General features: G+C 42.0%; 1 protein-coding gene across 5 annotated transcripts in view; it reads left to right on the top strand.

Moving 5' to 3' along the window:
* Window positions 1–372: 372 nt before the first annotated feature.
* AFF1 (ALF transcription elongation factor 1) overlaps window positions 373–24,234 on the top strand; it is a 176,845-nt gene continuing 152,983 nt past the window's right edge. For 4 of the 5 annotated variants that reach the window (XR_011538625.1, XR_011538624.1, XM_070614359.1 and 1 more), the window contains exons 1-2: window positions 373–667; window positions 13,253–13,326. Coding sequence is in view for 2 of the 5 variants with exons in the window: in XM_070614359.1 (XP_070470460.1) it covers window positions 13,289–13,326 (38 nt within the window). In the remaining 3 variants the exon portion in view is untranslated. The remainder of the gene's footprint in view (window positions 668–13,252; window positions 13,327–24,234) is intronic. The other variant, XM_070614363.1, reaches the window with a different exon arrangement.

Genomic DNA, 24,234 nt, shown 5'->3' with positions numbered 1-24,234 from the left:
TAGTCATTATCTCCTTTAAAGGGCACAGAGTCTGTTCCAATTGTATAGGAAATTGCAAAAAGGCTCCTTGACACTTTTAGTCAGAACTTGACCCTGAGCTTAATCTTGCTGTAAAGCGAAAGGGTTCTCGAGCCCCACACCAGCCCGGGGCAGGGTCACCCACGCCGCCGGTGCGGTCACTGCCGTATCCATCCTCAGCTGCAGCTCCCCCTCGAGCCTCCCACCAGTCTCCCGCGGAGGGCCGCGACCTTCCCCGCCGTTTGGGTGGCGCCAGCTAGAGGGCGTCGGCCGGGCGGAGCAGGGGACCGGGGCCGGGAAGGGGGGTCGAGGGTGCGGGCAGGGCGGCAGGGGGCGTGGCCTCCCGAGGAGGGCGTGGCCTCGCCGCCCGGGCGTTCTGGGCGGCGGGCGCGCCGAGCGGGCGAGCCAGCGAGCGGACGGGCGCGCGCGGCCCCTGCGCACTCGGCCGCCGGCTGCGCGCGCCGCGGGCACAGTTGCACTGTCGCCTTCGCCGCTCCGGAGCCGGCCCCGCGCGAGCCGCCGCGGAGCCCGGGAGGACGCGCTCACCTGCGCTCTCCGCACCCGCGCCCCTTCCCCACCGCAACAGGTCAGGGGAGGGCGGAGGCGGCGAGGGCGCACGACCGGGGCTGGAGGACGAAGGGGCTGGAAGGTAAGCAGAGCCCTGCGTGCCCGGGCTGGGGTCAGCCTGGCCCCGCACGCCGCAGCCGCCGACTTCTGGGAAGCCCAGGCTCTCCCCGCCTCGCCGCCGGCTTCCCAGCGCGCTGACTCAAGTCGCTGGCCTTCCCACTTTTCCGGTGGGAACCTTCGGGGAGAACCGGCGAGGGAGCCGCAGGGCTTGCACTGCCCTGACTTGCAAATCCGCGGCAGGTAGCGGCTAGAAAACCTGGGCAGGGGAACACAGGAAGAGACCCAGCCTCCTCCCCCGCCTCACCCCTCAAAAGCAAACATCTGCCCGTGCACCCCGCGTCTTGCGGAAAGATGTTCCGTTGTTGGAACCTGGTGCCCGGGTTGCGTAATAGACGAGTCCCAGAAGTTTCTCGGGGGGTAAAAGCGGGGCTTTTCTCTCCTCCATCCCGCTCCCCCCTCCCGTCGTCATTGTCACCCCTCCCTCTTGCGTCTAGCGGAGAGATTAGTGGTTCCAATCCCGTCTAAACGGGATTGAGAGGGAGGCGTGTGTCGGTGGTCCGCAGCCTCCAGAGAGGGAGGGGAAAAGTTGGAGGCACCTTCTGAGACGTGCTCCTGGGACAGAGGGGTTCGGCGTCTGCAGAACATGGGACTGGTTAATTTCTCTTGACAATAATTTTGTCGTCGGGTGTGTGATCCTCTGTGACTGCTGCATGCCAGCCCTCCGACGTTGCGAGCGCCGGGGTGGGCGAATTAAAAGGGAGAGGAATTGGAGGATTGTATGAATTTGTACTTTCCTTTACCATAATGGTAGTTACATTAATGAAACTGCGATGGGCCTTCGAGGGTCTTGATACTTTCCAGCTGGGTTTGTCTACTAGGAGTTTCTATCCCCCCCATATTGTTATGCAAATTACCCCAGGAAGACCCTTGGCTTTGGAGGTGGAGATGTGGCTGTAATCTTCCGGGAGCTAATCTTGCATGCGGGGCGGGGGAGGCCTTGCAGACACTGTTTTGTTTTCTTAAAGGTGGGATGGGGTAATTTTAACCCTGTTGGTGCACATTGGAGCCGGGGGTGGGGGATATGACGTACCATCGAGGAACCAGACAGATTTAAAACCTTCAAGGTGACACTGTAAATTAAGGCGAAGACCCAGTGTTCCCTGGGACCGTTGCAAAGTGAGAAGAACTCAGTAATTGAGGTACAAAAACATTAGGCAAGAGAGCAGCCTGAAAAGTGTGGGGATTTTGCTTGTCTGAGATTATTTCAGAGCAAGGTCATGCAGAGTTGGGAGAAGACAGGTGGCGGTGGGGTGCCTCCCCCGGACCTGCTTGGTGTCAGACTCTGAGTCGGGACAGAAGGCATGAGAGAGAAAAAGACCTTTGGACTCGGGAGTCGACTTCTCCTCAGAGGCATAAGCATACCTAAGCATGGCCCTGTTTCAATGTTTACTTCCTCTGTCTAATGTATTTCCTTAGCTTGCCTTTCATCTTTAGTGGAAAGGATTCCTTGAGTGGATATTCTGGAAATAATTCACAGGAGAGTTGAAAATTCTGGATGCTTTGCCTGTTTTAATTTAAAGGTGTTGTCTCTTGCCAGTGTCAGAAAGTGTTGTTTTGGGAAATAAATCTGCAGAAAAGAAATGGAGAAAACTAAAGGATAACGAACGACCCAAGAGAATGAAGGAAAACTAGGAGAGAAAGCAAGAGAATAGATAAGTAGTACTTAAAACGAGGAAAACTAAGTTGAATCAGCCAACTTAGGAGAGAGGGAACCAAGGAAAAGATTTAGGACAGATTTGGTCACTTTAAGACAAAGAAATATTGAAGAATGGGACACAAGGCTTTGAAAAAAATGAGTTTAGGGGCCTGCCCAGTGGCGCAGTGGTTAAGTTCGAACATTCTGCTTCAAGGCCTGGGGTTACCAGTTTGGATCTTGGGTGCAGACCTACGTGCTGCTTGGCAGGCCACGCTGTGGCAGGCGTCCCACATATAGAGTAGAGGAAGATGGGCACTGATGTTAGCTCAGGGCTGGTCTTCCTCAGCAAAAAGAGGAAGATTGGCAACAGATGTTAGCTCAGGGCTAATCTTCCTCAAAAAAGAAAAAAAGAAAAAAATGAGTTTAGATATTGGGGTTTTTTCCCCTCTTTCTTTTCTTTTTCTAAGTATAACTCAGCGATGATGAGGCTCAGGGTGTGGGGCTTGCAGGTCTGTGACTGAAGTCTTTGCTTTCCACTTGCAGGAAGAAAATGCACTATTACATATTAGAGTTAATATGTCTTATTCACTGTAGCCATTGAATTTCTGGAGTGTCTTTGGCATTTGTCACTTGCTTAATTCTTCAACTTTGTAAATATCAAATTTTGAAGAATCACGGTGTGTTAAATTAGAATGCAGAGATCATCCAGACATGGGCATGGATGTTAGCTCAGGGCCAGTCTTCCTCAGCAAAAAGAGGAGGATTGGCAGTATTTAGCTTAGGGCTAATCTTCCTCAAAAAAAAAAAAAAAATATGCATGGATTTTTTTGTTATGAGAAGTCACTGTATCACTGTGGGGTTTTAAGACAATAAGTAGTTAGACTGCATCAAAACTGGCTGTCTCTCCTGTTTCCTATCTGGTTTAACTGCATTTTGCAAAGAGTTGGTTGAGCTAAAAGTAAGTTTTTTTAATTGACTAAGATACTTGCCTAATTGGGTTTTGGATTAAACTTGGAAGAGGACTCCTCAGTTAAGACATATATCTGAGTTGCATCTTTATTAGGAACCTCACAAATCCCTGTCGCCATGTGGTGGTTCAGTTGAAATTATAAATCGCCTTGAAAGTTGAAAAGTTGGGTAAAAAAATTAAGCTTGGAAAAGGCAGACTTGTTTTCAATATTTTTTCAAAAGCAAGCGAAAGGAGTTTTATACTCAACTCTGTAATTTGTGCTCTTTCATCAAACAAATTTGCATATCCCTTATGAAGTTAGTTGACTGTCAAAATTCCAAATCTTGAGAAGGCCTTATGCTTTCACTTTTTGAAAAGTAGAGCTAATTTATATATAAATATTTGGATCAGTATAAGACAAACAGGGGACAGTATACTCTGCAGATGTCTCTTAAGGAATGGCTGCAAGCTGGGATAGTCTCCTTACTTTTGAAGCCCTCCGCTGATAGCTGTCCTTCAACTTTAGTTCGCTTGCTATCTTAGATATGTTGAAGCTAGATATGTCTGTTGAAGCTAAAAGCCCAAAGTTCCCCTATTTCAAGACTCTAGACTATTAACTAATTTTTCAGGAGATTGAGAAATTTATGTTGGAGAGAGTACAAACTAAGGAACTGCATTTACCATAGATCTACAAAGTTTTGTCAATAAATTATATTTTCCTCATTAAATTATAAATTCAACAATGGTTTCTGTTCCCAGATGATGTTTAATTGGCACTGGTTTTCTAGCAGTCTCTCTTTCTTTTTCATACACCGTAGTAGCTTATTTAATATTTAATGAATTGAATCTCAGATTTTATTAAAATAGATTACATAAACACTGTAATCTATTTATTAAAATTCTACCCTAGTGCAAAAACAGTATGGAGATTTCTCAAAAAATTAAAAATAGAAATACCATATGATCCAGCTATCCCATTGCTGGGTATTTATCCAAAGAACTTGAAGTCAGTGATCTCAAGAGATTTATACACCCCTACGTTCACTGCAGCATTATTCACAATAGCCAAAATGTGGAAGCAACCCAAGTGCCCAATGACTGATGATTGGATAAAGAAGATGTGGTGTACGTATACGATGGAATACTACTCAGCCATAGAAAAGACAAAATCATCCCATTTGCAACAACATGGATGGACCTTGAGGGTATGATGTTGAGCAAAATAAGCCAGACAGAGAAAGACAAATACTGCATGATTTCACTCATATGGGGAAGATAAACAAACACATGGATATAGACAACAGATTAGTGGTTACCAGAGGGGAAGGGGGTTGGGAGGGTTGGCAAAAGGGATAAAGGGGCACATGTGTATGGTGATGGATAAAAATTGCACTACTAGGGGCCAGCCCCACGGCCAAGTGGTTAAGTTCGCGTGCTCTGCTTCGGCAGCCCAGGGTTTCGCTGGTTCGAATCCTGGGCACGGACACGGCACCACTCATCAAGCCATGCTGAGGCGGCATCCCGCGTGTCTACAACTAGAGGGGCCCACAACTAAAAAGAAAATGCACAACTGTGTACTGGGGGGCTTTAGGGAGAAAAAGGAAAAATAAAATCTTTTTACAAAAAAATTGCACTACTCGGGGTGAGCACGATGAAGTGAATTCAGAAATTGATAAACAATAATGTATACCCAAAATTACACAATGTTGTGAACTATTATAATCCCCATAAAGTTACTTGGAAAAAAATTCTACCATAGTGCAGAAGTAAATGTGAAATATGTAGTTCTTTGTACATATGAAAGATGTACATACATAAATGAAGGCACACATCCTTTATTCTTGCCTGTGTTTGTATCTACACAGCAGCTATGAACTTGAAGCCGTGAGGTTCTAAGGCCATCAGAGTTGCTAATAAGAGTTTTTGTCTTATGCCTTAGGACAGAACTCTTCCAATAGTGTCCTCCAGGGGAAGACAATCAGCTGATTTTCTTAAATTATCTGGCCCATTTTAAACATGACTAAGGATTTCTTGTTAGAGCGACTTTTTCCTATTAAAAGACTGAGATTATTGTGACAAGTGGAACCCAGAGGTATCAATTACATCATTAATATAATACCTCATATTCATTCCTCATACCGTAGAAGTATCGAGCATCTTCTTTGTGTCAGACCATACTCGAAGCATTGGGGAAACTGTGACAACATCATGACCCAGAAAGAGAAAGAGCTCCTGCAGGTGGAGTTTACATTCTCGTAGCATAAAAGCTGTTTACCAACGGCTTTCACGTGACAGTTCATTTAAGCCTAATTGCAACTCTGAAGTTGGAGTTGATTTTCCATTTTAAAATCAGGAAACTGAGTTGAAGTTGTTAAGTGACTTGACTCTGTGACTCAAAGCCTGTGCCCTTTCTGCTATGGTACGCTATGTTGGCTGTGTTGATATGTGGTTTCCTGTTTTTCAAGAATTACAGCTTGACTAAAATATAAATAGTGTTTCTCCTTGGCTAAGTAGTTCTTTCTGATCATTATGGGAATAAAAAAGCAAGTATTTTCATTTTGCATTCTGGACGTATATTTGTGACTCCAAAGGAAAATATGATGCAGACCTGTTAAACAGAGGTGGTGTTTATTTGCACCAGATAAAGATCCTTACCTTCCTAAAAATTAAATGCAAGGGCTTTTGAGCCATCTCCCTTAGTGCTTGGAATCTATTATTCAAGTTATGAGAAGTCAGTTCACATCCGTATGTAAATCAGGGTATACCCACACCATTTCCCTCAGTCTTACAGATTCAGTGAATATATGCAGTGTAGCACTGGTTTTCAAACTTACAGCAAGCATCAGAATCTCCTGGAAGGCCTGTTAAAACACAGATGTGTCTCCCCCGCACCCCCCCAAGTTTCTGATTCACTGGGTCTGTGGTGGTGCCCAAGAATTTGCATTTGTAACATTTGCAGATGATACTGATGCGGCTAGTTTTGGAACTACCCTTTGAGAACTACTGTAGTGTAGCAGAGAATTTAAAAGCTTGGTTTCTGAGCCAGACAGGTTGGGCTTGAATCTTGGTTATGCCACCTACTAGCTGTCAGACCTTAGGCGAATTACTTAACTCCTTGTCAAGAACTCTGAAGCCTCTGAGATTTTACCCTACTTTCAACTAATAAGGTAACCTGCCACAGTTTCATGGACTCCTGGGGAATGACTTTGTTACTCATAATAATAGCTGTAGCCGCAGTACCAACATTTTTTTACACTGGTTCTCAAAACCCCAGTTTGCAAAGGGAGATGTGGGAAGAGCCAAGCGACGCTTGCAGACGTTACAGGAGAGGAATCCTGAGCTTAGGGAATTCCAGTCTTTTATAATGGGCAGTAAGCATGCCTTCCCTTTGCTCTACAAGGAGACACTATCTCTGTTTTCCAAGGTTGTTCTCTATACAAGCATCCTTAAAGATTGTCTGGAACAAAGGCAGTTGGTGCCTCTGGTTGTATGACATGCAGAAATGCCACAGACCCATGGAGAATTGGCTCCCAACGCTTTCCATTCCCTTATAAAATGGGATTAACAATATAATAGTATCTCCCTTACTGGGTAGTAGAGTAGATTAAAGGTACTGAGATTTGTCAAGCACTTGGAACAGAGCATAATAAGTGCTACATCAATATTTCCTATTATTACTCCTGAAGGAAATAATTGTGTTTATTTTAATGGTAAGTATTGCTTTATAATATGGAATAATTTCTTTACTGAGTATTCCTAACTTTGAATTCCAAGAAACTTCTTTAATGGATCTAAATTCTAAAATGGAGATAATGTTATTTTACTAGACCATGGGGAATGAGGCCAAAACATTTGCTACCAATATTTATGTGCTTTCTCATTTTTTTCTGCCTCCTTATGGTTACACAGAATCATGTGACTAATTGTGTCCAGTGGGCTGTCTGTGGGAGTAACATGTACTTCTGGGCTGGAGCATTTAAGTGGCTTTTATGAGACCCTTGAACTCCCTCTTACTTCAGTAAACCCTGAAGCCACATTTCCACATAGTGGAGCTTCCAACAGCTTAGGCTTCTCAATGTGGAGAAAAGGTCCATGCTCTCCCCTACCCCAACACACCAATATGCAATGGACATAAAGGATGAACATGAAATAAGTCTTTGCTCTGTCAAGCCACTGAGATTTGGGGGTTAATTTGCCACTACGGCATAACCTAGACTGTCTTCACTATATTCCAGTGCCTATGATGCCTGCCTACTGTGAGAAAGTTGACAGTTATTTTAAAATATAGGCTCTGGGGGTGTATATGTAAAGCTAGACATGGAGCTTGCATTCTGTTGAGGGAATATAAGCAATTAACGTTTATTTATTTAGCATAAGTTAATTTCAGATAGTGGCGAGTACTGTGAAAAGATAAGTGTGGCCAACACTGTTACTATCCTACCCAATGCCCGTTCCCATTTTTTTCTTGCTAAGAGAACCTTAATTGTGTGTGGGACTACACTGTGCCCAGCCCTAGGTGATAGATCGTGTTTGTTCCCAGCCAAATCATGACAATTTGTGTCCTGATTTACCTGCCTTCCCTGCAGCTCCAGGAGGCCACGTGACCTAGTTCTGATTTTTTGATAGTCAAGGTTTCGGGGAAGGATTTCCCTTTCCTCACAAAAGGAGGTAGACGTGGTTGGTATAGCCACACTTTCCTCCACTCAACTTCTTCCTGCCTTGAATGTAGATGAGATGTCTGGTTATGGCAGCAGCCTTTTTGTACCATGAGATGGCAAGCGTAAAGACAACACGCTAAATATGGCAGATCGGAAGGAGCCAGAGTTCCTGATGACCTCATTGAACAGCTAGAACTGTACCAGTAGCCAACCTCTTCTAGACTTGGTCTAGGAGGAATATAAACCTCTGTTAATTAAGCACTTGTTACTTGCCCCTAGATACATTCCTGACCCATGTAGAGTATAATGGAATAGACTGGGTTGGCTGGAGCATGTGGTTGAGGGCACAGCAGTGCTACATTACCCATGCTCATCAGGGAAGGCCTGTTTGAGAATGTGTCATTGAGCTGAGACCTGAGTGTTGAGAAGGGGCCAATAAGATGGGAAATGTGTCCTTGAGTTTGGGTTGGAACAAGGATTTGAAGGGGAGAAAAGATAACGGGGGAAATCGTGTTCCGTTATGAGTTTCTAAGCTCATGGGCTCCATGTGGCACTGGAAAGCTAAAGGAACTGCCCGTGATCATTTGGGGCAACTACAAGGACAGTTTGGACCCCTGCTATGATTATGATCTGCTTGGGATATTACACCCCAGAGTCCAGGGGAATTCAGACGAAAACAGTGTGTGTGATCATGACTCACCCCCGACACATTGCCCATTACCAAGAGACTGTTATTCCTGTAGGCTGTGTGGGAAAGGGCAAGGGAAGTAGGTCTGACCAGGGACGACTGACGAGTCTGGCCTCTGGGCAGAGAATTTTCCTCATAGTCTCCTTTGGAAATGGGGTCATAGTCATGGGGCTTTGAGACCTGCTTAGTGGTGGTTGTCCAGTTGAAAAGCTTCTGTAATGTACGGATTCTCCCAAGCATGTGCTTTGATTGGCAGAAAAATAACTAGAACAACTACTACCGTTTATTGAGTCCTTACGGTGCGCCAGGCATGGTGCTAAAAATATTACAAACATTATTTTATTTAACCCTCCAACAATCTCGTGAAGCTCCATATTACCGAAGAGAAAGCTGAGACCTTAGAGAAGAATAGTAATTTTCCTGAGGTCGTATAGCTGGTAGGTTGCAAAGCAGGCCTTTTAGCCAGCCTGTCATAAATATCCCCAAGAGTAGGCTCCCCGGAATGTGCTAGGTTTTGGAAGCAGTTAATGACCTAGACCAGAATATTTGAAAATATCCTGAATCATGTTTTGTATTCCTCCTTCCTCTTTTTCTTTCCTTGTAATTATATATGTATATGGTATGAGTGTCTCTAAAACTAAAAAAAAAAAAAATTTTTTTTACTTGAGTTGTTTTACCTGCTATTTTGGGGAGAAAGGCAGTTTGATATACATGACATTTTTATTTCTGAATGAATTTGCATTGCAAGAGGCTGGAAGGACTATAGAAGGGTCAGTTAAGTATACTTGGCAGGGTGCATTCATAAATGAAACATAGTCTATTTCACTTCATAAAATTTAACATAGATATTGCTGACTTAAACAGCAAGGGCTGCTATGTATTGAATGCCTATGATGTGTCAGTGTGCTAAGTGTTTTAGCTAGATTATAATCCACTCTTCTCAGTAACTCTGTGAAGTAGGCTATTTTCCATTTTACAGATGGGAGCACTGAGGCTACTGGGGCTTCATTTGCCCAAGGTAATCACTTGTCTCGCTTGATCCTATTGTCTTTCTGCTATACAGCACTACTCCGTCATTAAATACAGCCAGATTGTATTTGTATCTTCCTGGCTTTTTTTAGTGGGAGGATTTTAAACTGCCCTGCTTCCATTCATTATTCCATTTTGTCTTTATAATCTAGTGAAAATAATATAAAAATGTATGTTAGGGGCCGGCCCCGTGGCCGAGTGGTCGTGCTCTGCTTCAGTGGCCCGGGGTTTCATCGATTTGGGTCCTGGGCGCACACCTAGCACCGCTCATCAAGCCATGCTGAGCTGGTGTCCCACACAGCACAAACAGAAGGACCTTACAACTAGAATATACAACTATGTACTGGGGGGTTTTGGGAAGAAGAAGAAAAAGAAAAAGATTGACACATTTGTTAGCTCAGGGCCAATCTTAAAGGAAGAAGAAGAAAAAGAAAAAGATTGGCACATTTGTTAGCTCAGGGCCAATCTTAAAAAAAAATTATGGAAACATCAGGAAGACCTGATTTAATATTTATAGGCAAGTATATTCCCCCCACCCCTATATTTAAAGAAAGAATGTTTACCCAGGTAATAAAGGATTCACAGCGTACACAATAAAAAGTGAAAGTGCCCCTTTCCAGAGAAACCACTAGTAACAGTTTGCTCTGTGCATGCGCACGTGTGTTATACATAAACATAAAAATAAAGCATTTTCTTTTTAAACAAACTGGTTCACGTTGTACATTTTGTTCAGTATCTTGTTTGGATGAACCTATTCTTTTTGATGTTACGTTGCCTCTCACTATGATGTGTCATAATTGATTTAGCCGTTTTTGTGTTTGTATGTATTTGGTTGTGACCGGTTTTCTTATTATAAACAATATTTTACTGCACATATCTCCTTGTACACATGTGACTATATTTGTAAAAACGATTCTTTGAAGGAGAAATTAACTGCAGCATATACTAATTTCCTTTCCTGGCAGTGGTTTAAGATAATAAGTTTCTGACTACAGCACTTTCATTGTGTCCTAACCTAACCTTATATCTGAGTTGCATGGCTGCTCCACATGGCTGTGCAAGTCACGCGTACATCAGCACCTAAACAGCCTTTCCCAGGCTGATTTGGTATTTTCTGTGAGACATAACTGAGTCATAACAGTCAGTAACCTGGTGATGCAGCCTCCTTGCCCTGCCTCTGTGGAAGGCATTGTGCCTCCCGGCAAATTTAAAAATTTGAGTTGTACAGACATGTCCCCAGCTGTGCCCAGGGGCCATATCCTTCAGAGAGTACATCACTCTCACTTTGTTCTCCACCCACCCACCAAGCAAGAAGCCAGTGGTGAGATCCAAGCATTCAGCTGACTCCTTCAGTCTTGGACTTTTCAGTCTCTAGGACCATTTTTTTAAAAATAGACATTTTTTTAAGAGAAATTTTAGGTTCACAGCAAAATTGAACTGAAGGTACAGAGATTTCCCATAGACCTCCTTGCTCTCACACTCACAGCCTCCCCCATAATCAACATCTCCCACTAGTGTGGTACATTTGTTACAAATGATGAATCTACATTGACACATCAGTATCCCACAGAGTTCTAGAACTATTTTTCACTACAGATCTGCATGGCTTGCTTCTTACTTACTTTAAGTCTTTGCTTAAATGTTACATTCTCTGGCCACCCTATATAAAATTGCAATACCTTACCTCATTTTCTCTCTTGCACTTTATGCTTTTGCCTTGTTTTGCTTATAGCATCTTGCAATATCTAACATCTGTATATTATGTTTCATCTTTGCTTACCTCCTGTAATTTGTAAACTCAGTCACAATAAGAGTCTGTTTCCTTCACTCTTATTCTCAGTACCTGTCTTAGAGTAGACGCTCCGGAAATATTCTTGGCTTGGTGAGTAAATGAACAAACAAGTGAACTCAGGACTGCTCTCTCAAGGTTGGCGTCCTTCAACAGTCCAACCTGCCTCCTCCCTCATTGCCTTCACACACTCCACCAACCAGCCCTAGGGGTGGGGTGCTGTTGGGCTGCAGACAGGTGGGGCATCTTCACTGGGAGGGCCGTCACAGACTCTTCAGAAGCCTTTGCAGTGTTAGGAAGATTAACGCCCAAACAAATGCCTACCATTTTATTGATCACTTACTGTGTGCCAGCCCTCCATGTCAAGAGAGAGAAAAGGAGAGAGCAACAAAAGGGGCATGGGGAGAGAAAAAGGGGTAGGGAGAAAGAAAATAATGTGGGGATGGGCAGAGTAAAGGGATGGGGGAAGGACCCGGGGAGAAAGAGAAACAAAAGTGTGTTTGAGACAGGAAAAGAAAGAGAAAGGGATGATTGGGATTTGAGTTACAGAATTTAGGAAACTTGCCTAGGGCCACTATAGCTGGTTGGAGGAACGTCTGCTCCAAAGCATGTTTGACTCAGAAAAACTTAAGAGCTCTACTAGCGTGAGTTTAATTAGAATGTTTGCAGCATCCATGTTGGCATTCTTTCAAGGGAAGAGATAGAGTGACAAATGATATCTACTAGTATGGAAACATTGTAGTCAGCAAGTTGCAATTTTAATTTTATGGAGGGTGACATAAAAGACCTTATCAGGAGTCAGAGTAGAGCTGAAGGACTGTGTTCAGCATCAGCCTTAGCTAAAAGGGTAACAGTTAGCCTCTTAAACATACTAGGTGAGCTAAAATTGTTACAGATTTAATGTAGAGTTTCCATTTGTATCAAACAGTTTGTTAAATCTTTACTAGTTTAATTTAGTAGCATACCCTTTGCCTTAAGGGTATTTGAAAAAATAGAAACTATTTAAAGCAAGTTAGGATAAGTGCAGTAAATTTACAAACACATACAAGAAAGGGAAAAGGAAACAGCTGTTGATAGTGTTAACCATAGAGAGAGAGGTTGTTTCTAGAGATACACAAGATAGTACCAAGGCCATCTGCCCTTGTTGGATAACAACTTTTTAAAAAAATCCAGTACTGTTCTGAGAGAATGCTCAAGAACTGTTTTGGGGATTAAGTACCTTTTAAGAGTGGAAGTAAAATCTTAAGACTGGCTCTTACTGGGGCCCACATTTTTATTGTGTTGAATTCTTATGTGAAGACCAGTGTCGATTTCCTCTCTTGCGCGTGCTTTCTTCCTTTAGATTCTAATGAGGATGCTGACACAACCTGTTATCTCAGGCAAATTACTTAAAACTGAGGTTTAGTTTTCTTATCTATAAAATGGGCTATCAGTATATGGAGTATTAGTATCTACCTTGCAAGTTTATTGTAATGTTTACATGAAATGTCATTTTAAAAAGGGCTTAACACAATGCTTGGCACAAAGTAGACACTAGGGAAATGTTATTTCCTTTCTTTCTCCTCAGGATAAACTTGTGCACATTTTTTTCGTGCTAAAATGGCTTTGAGTAGCAGCCTCAAAATTAAAAGTCCATTTGGCCTTTGCTATAAGCTAGCTGGGTTGTTCATGCAACTTGGGAGTTGGTGAAGAACCATTCTCTAATACAAGTGAGAACTTTGAATTCTGTTTCCAATAAGATTTCTTACAGATCAGGTGTACCTATGAGTTTACTTATGAGCTTATATGTCTCTTTCAGATGAATAGACTTGTCACTTTCCACTGACTGGCAGCAATGGCGTTTACTGAAAGAGTCAACAGCAGTGGCAACAGGTAACCGTGAAATCCATGATTCACAGATATGACGATATTTAATTCTATAATCTTTTTTAACGAATATGTTTGGTCCTTTTCGTTTTTGCAACTTATAAACTCTCTGGTGCAGGAAAATGCATGAAAATTTCAGTTTTCTCTATGTGAAGTCAGACCTCTTAGACCGGCTACATATTTTCTTCAAATCTAGTACTCTCTGAGCCTCAACTCGTTTCTTTACTATGTTGGATTTTGTGTTAGATCAGCATCCTAATTCTGTGTTCAAGAAATTGGTCTATATTGCGCTGATTTTGGAAAATGGGCACATATTCAGCATGTGCTCAAACAAATATTGTGGTGAAATCTACTTTTTCATGAGGGCCTTGAAGGAGGGAATTCTGTCAGTTACGGTTTACGACTTTCCCGTCTCCCTCCAACTCTGCACATCTAGTTAACTGCCTTCTTGTATATACTCCATGATCGTTGTTGGTTGAGGGGAGCAGATTAACATTCTGAAGCAGTTATGAAGAATAACTCATCTGATATCCAGAAGGAATTCTTAATTCCACTGGTCAGTTTTTATTTATATTAATGATATTAAAGTTTGAGATAGGTAGACTCAAACTTACTCAACAAACATTGAGTAACAGATGATGGTGCCTGTAATTCTGGACTGTTCTGGATGCTTTCCTCCTCCCTCTCCCTTTCTGGTGTATTTAGGAAATGTCCTCAATTCCAGGTGGTCCTGGTGGCGCTGTTAAACTTGGTACACTCTCCTCCCACACAGAGGAAGGCATGTCCCCCAGCCTGCAGCAGTCCACATTCTCCTAGAGCCTGGGGGAAACCGGTCATCTGTCTTTAGGCTTGTTCATAATGTTCAGTTACACATAAGCTTTACATTTTTATGTAGTTAAATATCTTGTCCTTTATGGATTCTGGTTTTGATTGGGCTTAGAAAGGTCTTTCCTACTCCAAGATTGTGAAAATAATGTCATGTGTTCTCTGCTGGCACTTGAATGGTTTCATTTTTTTGTATTTAAATCAGAACTTGTATGCTGGTGGCCTATGTGACAGATCTGGTCAACAGATGGGTTAGTTTGGCCCTGCACAGTGTTCTAAAAAGTATATATCTGCCAATGTTTTTTGCATAACAATCTAGACTTTGATCTTCTCTTGAAAAATTTCAAGTTGAACAACATTGGGCTTGTATTGCCCTATTGATACACTTAGATAGAATTGAATAGCTGGTGCTCTTTTAGGCAAAGTGTGAGCTTTCTAATTCAGAACTTCCCAAGTGGTATGCCATCAATACTCTTCAGGTGTGTCGAGGTGCTGAGCCTCAGCCCACAGGTTGACCAGAACTCCCACCTGATTTCCTCCTGCAGACATCTGCTTTGTCACCTTGCCCCGGGAAGACTGGATCTAAAAAAATTTGGGAAAGCACGAATGCTTTCTAGTTCACTACAGTTCCCACACAGCTGGATTCACACATTTAGTTAGCTGCTTAGCCTTCTTAACTTTGATCAATTTTAGATGTTTGATTTTTTAGTATTTTGGTCCATCTGTAATTAATTTTAGCACAAAGTATGTGTTGTAAATTTCCATATTAATAAGAAAGTTAAAAAGTCCAGGGGATGTTGGGGAGCCATCTTTTTTGTGTATGTGTCTGAGGAAGATTGACCCTGAGCTAACTAACATCTGTTGCCAATCTTCTTTTTGCTTGAGGAAGACTGTTGCTAAGCTAACATCTGTACCAATCTTCCTTTACTTTATATATGGGATGCCACCACAGCATGGCTAGGTCCACACCCAGGATCCAAACCCGTGAACCTGGGGCTGCTGAAGCAGAGCGTGGGAACTTAATCACTATGCCACTGGCCTGGCCCGGGAGCCATCTTTTTTTAAAAAGCAAAAGGCTAGCAATTGTTTCAGCATAGTTTATTGAATCCTCTGTCTTTTCTCCACTGATCTGAGTACAGTGTCTAAATTCCATCACATTCGTGAGTCTCTTGTTGAACTCTTTTGTCCCATTGATTGCCTCTTCTGGCAGTGGTGGCATACTGTTTCACTGTTTTTTTTAATCAGATCCTAATATTCAGGGAGATTCTTTGTCATTACTGTTCATTTTTAGAATTTTCATAGCTATTCACATCTGATCACGGTTCCGTGTGTACCCTGAAGTCATTTGTCATTTTCTAGAAAAGTTATTGTTGGCATTTTGACTGAGGTCCCTTTGAATTCATCAATTAGGGAGAGTTGAATTCTATAGAGTATGAAGACCGGGTCTTCCTACAGAAAGAATATAAATATCAGATTGGTGAGAATTTAAGATTTTTGTGGAGGTATGATTCCACAGAAATTTCTGCTTATTGAATGCAGTATAATTTCTAGTAGAAGAAGACAGCATTATCAGTGGCAAGATTAAAAAGATACTTTGTACTCTCTTATTTACATGTGTCTATCGTTGTTGTTAATTATTGTTAGGTTAGGTGGGTAACTTTGTAGCCCTTTGTAGTCACAGTCTAGCAATCACAGAACTGTTTTTATTCTTTGTTACGTTTATCTTTCCAGCGCCTCACCTCCCTGGTGTGCTCCTTTTAATTTTAATATCCAGTCTAAGTGATAAGCTAGGGGAATCCTACAAGGAGCTCTATTTTTTATATATACCAATAGCTCACTTGTTTAAATCTTTAATTATGATAGGTGTTTAATCTTTTCGTAGTACAGAAAAAAACCAAGAAACTCATGTGGAACTGATCCAGGACTAGTGCATATTTTAAAGGAAACAGATGTGTATTTCTTCTGCAGCTCTAATCTCGCATACGAAATAGAAGTCTGGGTGTGAACCCTTAGTTTGCTCAGGGCTAGCAGAAGTCATGAGCGTGGACAGAATGTTCATGTCATGTGTAATGACGATTTTTGTTTTAGTTTTTATAAGTAATAGGCTTATTCTTTGATTTCCAAGTTTATCAGCATTAGACACTATCGAATCTGAGCTCACTTATATTCCCCCCACCTCCCTGCCCATCCCCTTTCTTTTTGTTCTTTCTGAAAATTGTTATTGGAGTATCACAAACTGAAAAGCGCAGACATTATCAGGACAGTTCAGTGCACTTTTACGAGGTGAACACACTTGTGTAACCAATCGAGTAACAAGAGCAGCTCTCCAGAAGCCCCCTCCTGTCCCCTTTCAGCCATTACCTCTCTCAAACGGTGCTGCTCTTCTGCCTTTTAACATCATGAATTTGTTTTGTCTGCTTTTGAATTTTATTTAAATGTGATCGTATAGTATCCTCATGTTTTCTATTCAGTCGTGGTGTTTATGTTATTTTTATTTCTTCTATTTCATACATTTAAATATCTTTAACATTCAAATATCCTTATAATAATATATTTTATATTAATGTACTATATTAGTTGTATATTATATAGTCAATATTAAATTTTTTTATTTTCTTCTTCCATCAACCTTCCATAGTGTAAAATAACATAATTATCCTTACTCTTCCTTCCACTTCTCTCTCTTCTACCCTCCAGCTATTAGCTCTGCTTTTAGTTTTAGATTGTCCAGATTGATAGCACATTTTAGTTTATAATTATCTGTGCTCTTGCAAGCTTTGTCTTTAAATGGATAATAAAAGTTGAAAAACCAATAAGCATTATTTTATGTTATTTTGATTGAGAAGCAGAATAGTGTTTAGGGTTTCATTTCTCCTCTCTGGGTTCAAAGTCAACCCAAGCACCACTTGAAAGAGAAGATTCATATTGATCAGGACAAATGAAGCCTTATCTTTAGCTGAGGAAATTGTTCAAATTCATGCCACATTTTAAATTGCTTCATCTTTGAAGGGTGTTTTTATTTTTTTCTGGAGTTTTTAATTACCATTCTTTTTTCTTGTTGAAAGAGAGAACATACTTTTTTGCCATTTCACTAACATGTTCCCCCTCTTACTCTTTGATACCCATTGCTTGAATTCTCTTATTTTCTTTTTGGAATCCTGAAACTAAAATTAATTTTTACAAAGTGTGTGCTAAATTACATTCTGCTGAAATTGGGCGCAGGTAAGTGAAGCCAGAGAATAAAGGTGGGATACATTCTGGGAAAACTTTACTTGATTGTGGGAAAACATGTTATGATAAAATATAAAAATGAAAGGAATTTTATTTTAGGCTGCATTGCCAGATTTGTGGGACATGCGTTTTCTGCCATTGAGTGTGAGTGCTTCTTTAAGAACGTTTGGGCTCTTCGGGAAGATTTGAGGGAGTGACTTTCACGGACGTGAATCATATTATACTGTAGTCCTGGAAGCTCTCCATTGCTGGGAGAGTCTGAAATAAAGTTAACTCTCCTAATTGAGAAGCGTCCTCAATTAGTGAGGAAGCTACAAGGTGTTAAGCTGATTAACACGTATTATATGGACAGATTTTCCTTGTGTGAGTGAATCAGGGGCCCAATCTCCAGATGCTTACTGGAGAGATTAATGGTTGTGGGCCGTGTTTTCCTGAAACAGCAATTGGCCTGGGCATTGTAAATAATCCACACCTGGAATTGCGAAGGTGGGAAATAAGGAGGTTTCCTGTATTTCCCAAGCAAGTTGCTTTAGGCCTGATTTACAAGTGCAATAGCATTTCTTCTACAGAACTCTTTGTTTCCCTTTATTTTAGAAAATGCTTCCTAACTGTTAAGTATGTATCGTTGTCATGTGTAGTTTAAGATGAGTCCCTCAGTTTGATGCACTTAGAAGAGTTTGGTTTCAGAGTTACCCCAGGAAATCTTTTTCAGAATTAGTTCTTCCCAAAGAGACAGCTAAATTTGGTGGTGGTGGGGGGGTGCTAAACTGTAGGAATACTGAGTAATTACCCCAGTAAAATCCAGTTGACCTATGTGTGATAGCTATATGTGTGGTAATAGCTAGCTTGAGTGTGGAGGCAGACAGCTTTGTGTTTAGAACTCTGATAGTCTGGTAATCCTTGGGCAAATTGCTCAACTTTTAAAGCCTCATTAAAATGGGGATAAGGAGAATAATGCACATAAAGTGCTTATCACAGTGCCTGATATGTCATAAATCCTCTGGAAATGATTAATGCCACCACTGGTGCTGATGGGAGGATGGGGGTTCCAGGAGTTGGTAGCTTCTATGATAATGTTTGGAAGGGAAAGGCTCTGTTCAGAGGCAGTTCTCTGGGTGGAAGGATTCCTTTGAGAGATGTCCCAGGAGGAGCATTCGTAGGAAGGAGAATGGCAGAGACCTTGAAACAAACCTTTAAAAACGAAACAACGAAGTGTGTTTACTTGCAGGGCATGTGGATACATTGACAAGTTTCACTGTGGTCTGTTTTGCATTGAATATTGGCTATGGGGTTATCCTAAATCACACAGCAAGTGTAAGGAAACACTGCTGCATGGTATTTTCTTTTCTACAAGTTGCATAGTCTTTTAAAAAAAGAAAAACTTTATTGAGGTATAATTTACTTCTGTTTTAAGTATGCAACTTAATGATTTTTAGTAAATTTACTGAGTTATGTGCCCATCTCTATAATCCAGTTTCAGAGTTGCACCCCTAATAGACACAGCTGCCTGTTTGCACTTAATCTTGTTCCTACCCCAACCCCAGGCAACCGTTAATCTCCTTCATACTTTTGCCTGTTCTGGATATTTCACGTAAATGCAATCACATAATACATGTTTGGGTTTTTTTTGTGACTGATTTCTTTCACTTAGCATAAGGTTTTCAAGATTCACCCATGTTGTAGCGTGTATTTCAATATTTCATTCCTTTTTGTTGCCAGATAAAGTTCATTGTATGCTGCTGCCAGTGTTTTGTTTCCTGTCACCAATTGATGGACATTTGGGTTGTGTCCACTTTTTGGCTTTTATAAATAATGTTGCACGTGTGTTTTCATTTCTTTTGGGTAGATGTCTAGGAGTGGAATTGCTTGTAAGGTAGATTTGTATTTAGAGTCATCTTCAGTTATTCTAAATTCACAACTCAGTGTGCATGTGGGGCTGTTTCAGATTTGCTATGGTTTTTCTCTTTGCCGTCACCTCTGAACTCTCTACTAATACTGAGAGTAGGAAGAGAACGAATTAATACTTATTTAGTGCCTTTAGTATAATGGATACTAGTCCAGGCAGTGGGCGTTATATCGCTTTAGGTGACCCTTCGGTCCGTGGTGGTGGATAAGAGGGACGCTGAGCTGAATTGTTAAGGATTACATCAGCTTTGTAGGGATACTAATTTTGTACCATCCTGAGTGGGGAAGACCATTTCTCTTCCTTTTGGAGGACATCAGTTACAACGGTCCTTTTCTTCTGAAGCTGGATCAGGCAGCCTCCTTTGGAGTCTGTGCAACGGGGATAGAAAGAAGAGAATTTCAGTTCCAGTTTCCTCTGTGTTTCCAGGAGCCTGGAGGACGTTACTGCAGAATCTGAGTCTTGCTTTCTGAATCTCATGATAACCCTGTGAAGAGGTCAGATTAGGTGGCAATCGACCTGAGTGTACAGGAGGAAGCAAAGGCCTGGAGAAGTGAACAGCTGAATGTGTGAATCAGAGTTTAGTTACCCCAGCATAACTAGTTTGTTTTGGTTGGGAAGATTTTTAATTACTACACTAAATAACATTTAACATGTAGGGTACCGTGCAATTTCGTTTCTGCTTTTGCCCAGCACATTCTGACACCTTCGTCAGATGGTGCCTTCTTCATAACCTGCAGTGCAGAGTACCACCATTTTTGTTGCTTTAAGAATTTTTGTTGCTTTTGTTTAAAAATGGTTTTAAAATTGTAGACTTTGGATTATATATGTTTATATAGGTAAGATGTTAATAGATAAAGTGGACAGGTCTTATTAAAGCTATTGAAAGCATGAGGTGGTCCAGGACTTCTCGTTAAGGGAAAGAGAGAGTCTAAAGGGAGAGAAAGAAAGAAAGAGAGAGAAATCTTACGCATTGTGGCAGCAACAAAGAATTACTATCAGCCCTGATAACCTAATTTAGTATAGACTTAATCATAGTTCTTGCTTACTCTTTCTCCTTTTCTCTTCCTCACTGTAAAAGAAAATTTTTATCATAGGACTATTCAGACTTTAGTATACATAGAGAGACTATTTCATTAACTTTCAAATATCCTTTCCCCAGATTTAACATTTCTCAGTATTTAGCCACACTTTAAAAAATCTATCCTTTTTCTTTTTTTTCTCTGCTGAAGTATTTTAAAGCAAATTCCAGGCATCTATTTCTTCACTCCTGCATACCTGATGTGCATCTCTTTAAAAAATATGGATATTTCCCTACATAACTGCACACCAATCTCGTACCTAATAAAATTAACATTTTGGGTTTGTCTAGTAACCAGCCCATATCGAAACTGTCCAGATTGTTTAAAAATGTCTATTAAAGTTGTTTGTATCCTGATTTAAGCAAACTGAAGTGCATACATTGCATTAGGTTCTGTCTCTTGAGCCTTAATCTAGAAAATGTACCCGACTTATTTCAGAGGTGGAGGGTTGACTGGTTGAAGCTGAGTTGAACATGTGTCCTACATTGTGCATTTGTCTGTTTGCTTCCTCTTAATGTGTTTGACTTGTTCCTATATACCAGTGGTTCCCAACCAGGAATAGTTTTACCCCCTGGAGGGGGGAGGTTTGACAGAGTCTGGAGAGATTTTTAGTTGTTGTAATCTAGTGGGTAGAGGCCAGAGGTGCTGCTCAGCATCCTGCAATGCACAGGATGCCCCCCCACCCCCACCCCGCGAGGAGTTTTCTGGCTGCACATGTCAGTGCTGCTGAGGCTGGGGATCCCTGTGGCTCTATCTCAGGTATTTCCTGTAGAATGGAAGTTAGCTCTAAAGCTCTTTAGAGTCAAGATAAGTCTTTTTGCTAAAAATAGTTTAATAGTCCAAGACTGTGGGAATTGTTCCATGTTTTGATCTGGGTGCCGGTTACCAGGGTATGTCACTTTGTGAAAATGCGTGTGTGAGCAGAGCACTTTTAAAATGCATGTTATATTCTGATTTTTTAAAGTTAACTTGAGAAATCTTCCTAGTCCGGCTGTGTAACTTCCTCTTTTTGACTGTTGCCTCGGATTCTTAGATACGTCAAGAAATCTTTAAATCCTCTTCCTTTTTAAACTGTCGTAATATTCATTTCTTTCCGTGTAAGCATCTGGTAAAGACGGGAGAAAACGGGGTACCTTGTGACCTAATTATTGGGATGGTTGAGTGTCTGTTAGGGCCGTCCGGGTGCTGGTATAGTCCTTGCTCTGGAGGGTTGCCCTGAGACAGAGAAGACTTAAACAATGCGTAATGTTAGGCCGCTTGGCTTTCTCTGAAAGCTTAAAGGAGAAAGGAAGAAAGTCCTTCTGGATGGGGTGGCTTCAAGAGAGAAGCTCACCTTTCACAAGCAATGGGATTTGGGAAAGGGGCATTTTGGTCAGAAAGAGCCAGCAAAGGTCGGGAATGTGTTCGGGGTGTGCTGGGAGCCCTTCTGGAAGGTAGTCTTAAAGCCAACTTCTCTCCCCGTCTCTGATAAATCATCGGAAGGAAAGGCAATGAATTTTTTCTGACAGTTGGTTCTTACTGGGGGCAGGGGCTTCGTTTGCAAATGAAAGGATGGCTGTTGGAGTGGTTGAAATCACAATGGGCCCTGACTCTTTTCACATCAAAGTGTAAAAGAATCTCCAGGGGTGATAAATGGGGGCTGCAAGACTCATTACTTGTAAACAAAGCTGAGGGATGACCCCTACATTTTTTTTAATTAAAAGAAAACAGGGTTTCCCAGTGGTGAGCGTGGGGCTGCTCGTTGTTGGCATTCTGACTGCTTACCCCGGAGGAGATCTTTGTTGAGGGTGCAAGGAGGTGGCCGTGGGTTGCCCGGCCTGCCTTGACTCTCCAGTCCGGGATAAACGTGCTCTGCCCAGGGCGGCCCCCGGCTCTTCCTGCGAGGTTGGGAACCAAAGGGCTCCGGGTTCACTGTGCTTTTGTTACAACAAGGGTGACAGGGCAGGATTGCTGAGCCCTGTTCCTCTGGAGAGACTGAGGGCTTAGACTCTTTTCAAGAAAAACTCCCTTACTCCTGTGCTGTGCAGAAAGAGGTCAGTTTTTAAGTAAATTCTTAGACCTTTGTAAAGGAAGGAGTCCAAAGGCCATTGTTTTCAAATTTATGTTTAAAGTTAGTATTCCTTTTATTTGTGTAGTACAAGGCTTTGCTTATGATCAAAGCCTTTAACCAAAATGACAGTATTTGAACGCTTTACGTTCCATGTTTATGTTGAAAGCAACACTATTAAAACACTAGTATTAACAGTAAGAATCTAGCATTTTGTGGAACGAAGGCTTGGAAACCGGTCTCTAAGTTCCACCCCGCAGGTGAAGTTCCACCTTTGGTAAACTCCTTTCCTTGTGTGCCCAGCTCCCCAGCAAGCTTATCTCTTGCTGTTTTTTCACTTGGCTCCTTGGCCGCAGTCTGGCTGAGCCCTAACCAGATTTAAAACAACTGCAGATCAGTGACTGCCCTTTGTAACCCGAGTGGAACTAGTGGGTGCTAGGCACCCAAGAATTCTAATGTGTTTACTGACTTTCCAGATGTTCGGTAATCACCTCCTGAGTGTATCTTCCAAACAAGTTGTAGGACTTGAGAAAGGGGGCGAGGTCACAGCTGGAGGGGAGGGAGCACGTCCCTGGATGGTGGGTAGAGAGAAGCCATCCTCCAGCAGAGGTGCTTTCAACTGTAGATAAGAGAGTATTTAAGGCCTTGCAGTTCCCTTCGATACTGGAATGGTGAGAACATGGGAGACTCTACCGGTTATTGCTACTTTTGTGAGTTCAGATGCCAAAGCAGCTAATATTTAATGAGCACAGTGACCAGGTTCTGTGCTAATAAGTCTTCAATAGACGTGATTTCACATCAGTCTCAGAGCTCCCTATGAGTCTGTGTGTTACAGATGAAAACAGCAAAGGGATGGTTAACCGACTCATGAGTGACAGATACTCAGGTTACCTTGCTTCTGCCACCAGACACCCTAGTCCTCAACCCCCATTCCACATCGTCTCTGCAGAACCCAGAGGCAGGGAAATACTTTCTGAGCTCTGGTTTGAAACTCTGAGGCTTGGGCCCGAGATCCTCTGTAGTTAACTGTTCATTTCTGACGTTGTTAAGGAAGGACTATTAGATAAAAGGTTCTTCCTGGAAGATTGCTTCAGCATGGCTCCAGTAGTCAAAGAAACATGTGTCCTTTCTAGTGAAGGAACAAAGCTGATATCTTTATGTTGGGGTGTGGAAGGTGGGGTGAAGACAAGAAAGGATGGAGGGGGCTAGAGGTGACTAATGAGCGATGGAGGGAAAAGATGAATTAATTTAAAAATCGAGGGATGGAGGTGGTGCCTGTCCTGAGATGTCAGCATCTCCCCAGTTTGCCCCAGGCAGAGCTGGTTCATCCCCGTGCTGAGATGCTGTGTGCTCTCTCAGAGGGTGCTTTGCAGGCTGCAGAGCTTTGCACAGATGCCAGGTGGTGGCCTGGTTAGTAAATCAAGCTCTCAACGGTTAGAAGTTGTAGCCGTTCTCATTTTAGATTATCTTTTGACATCCGGCAGAAACTTACTTTCCTCCAGTGAGCGCTTGATGACTGAGATATGAAATCGTCCTTAATTTAAGAATGGAGGTGTTGATTTTCTAATGGAACAGAGTATTTAATCAATGAGAGCAGAGAATATATCTTGTCTAAAAATATAAAAATATGTGTTCCTCAGCTTGTAAAGGACAGAGTTGAGGGCAAAGGCAGTGAATGGAGTGAGATGGGAGGATGTTTTCGACAGTTGTTAATGTCATGTTACTTTTCCTTTCTGTCCTCATTCCTCCACCTGCAGTATTGACTCTGGCGAGAACACTTCCCGCAGGCTCGGCGAGGGCCTGCCCTGACGTTTTCACCTGGAGAG

This window comes from Equus przewalskii, chromosome 3, assembly GCF_037783145.1.
Source record: "Equus przewalskii isolate Varuska chromosome 3, EquPr2, whole genome shotgun sequence".
Classification (NCBI taxonomy): Eukaryota; Metazoa; Chordata; class Mammalia; order Perissodactyla; family Equidae; genus Equus; species Equus przewalskii.
Note: the sequence above shows the minus strand (reverse complement) of the source record. Positions and strands in the feature narration are given on the sequence as shown.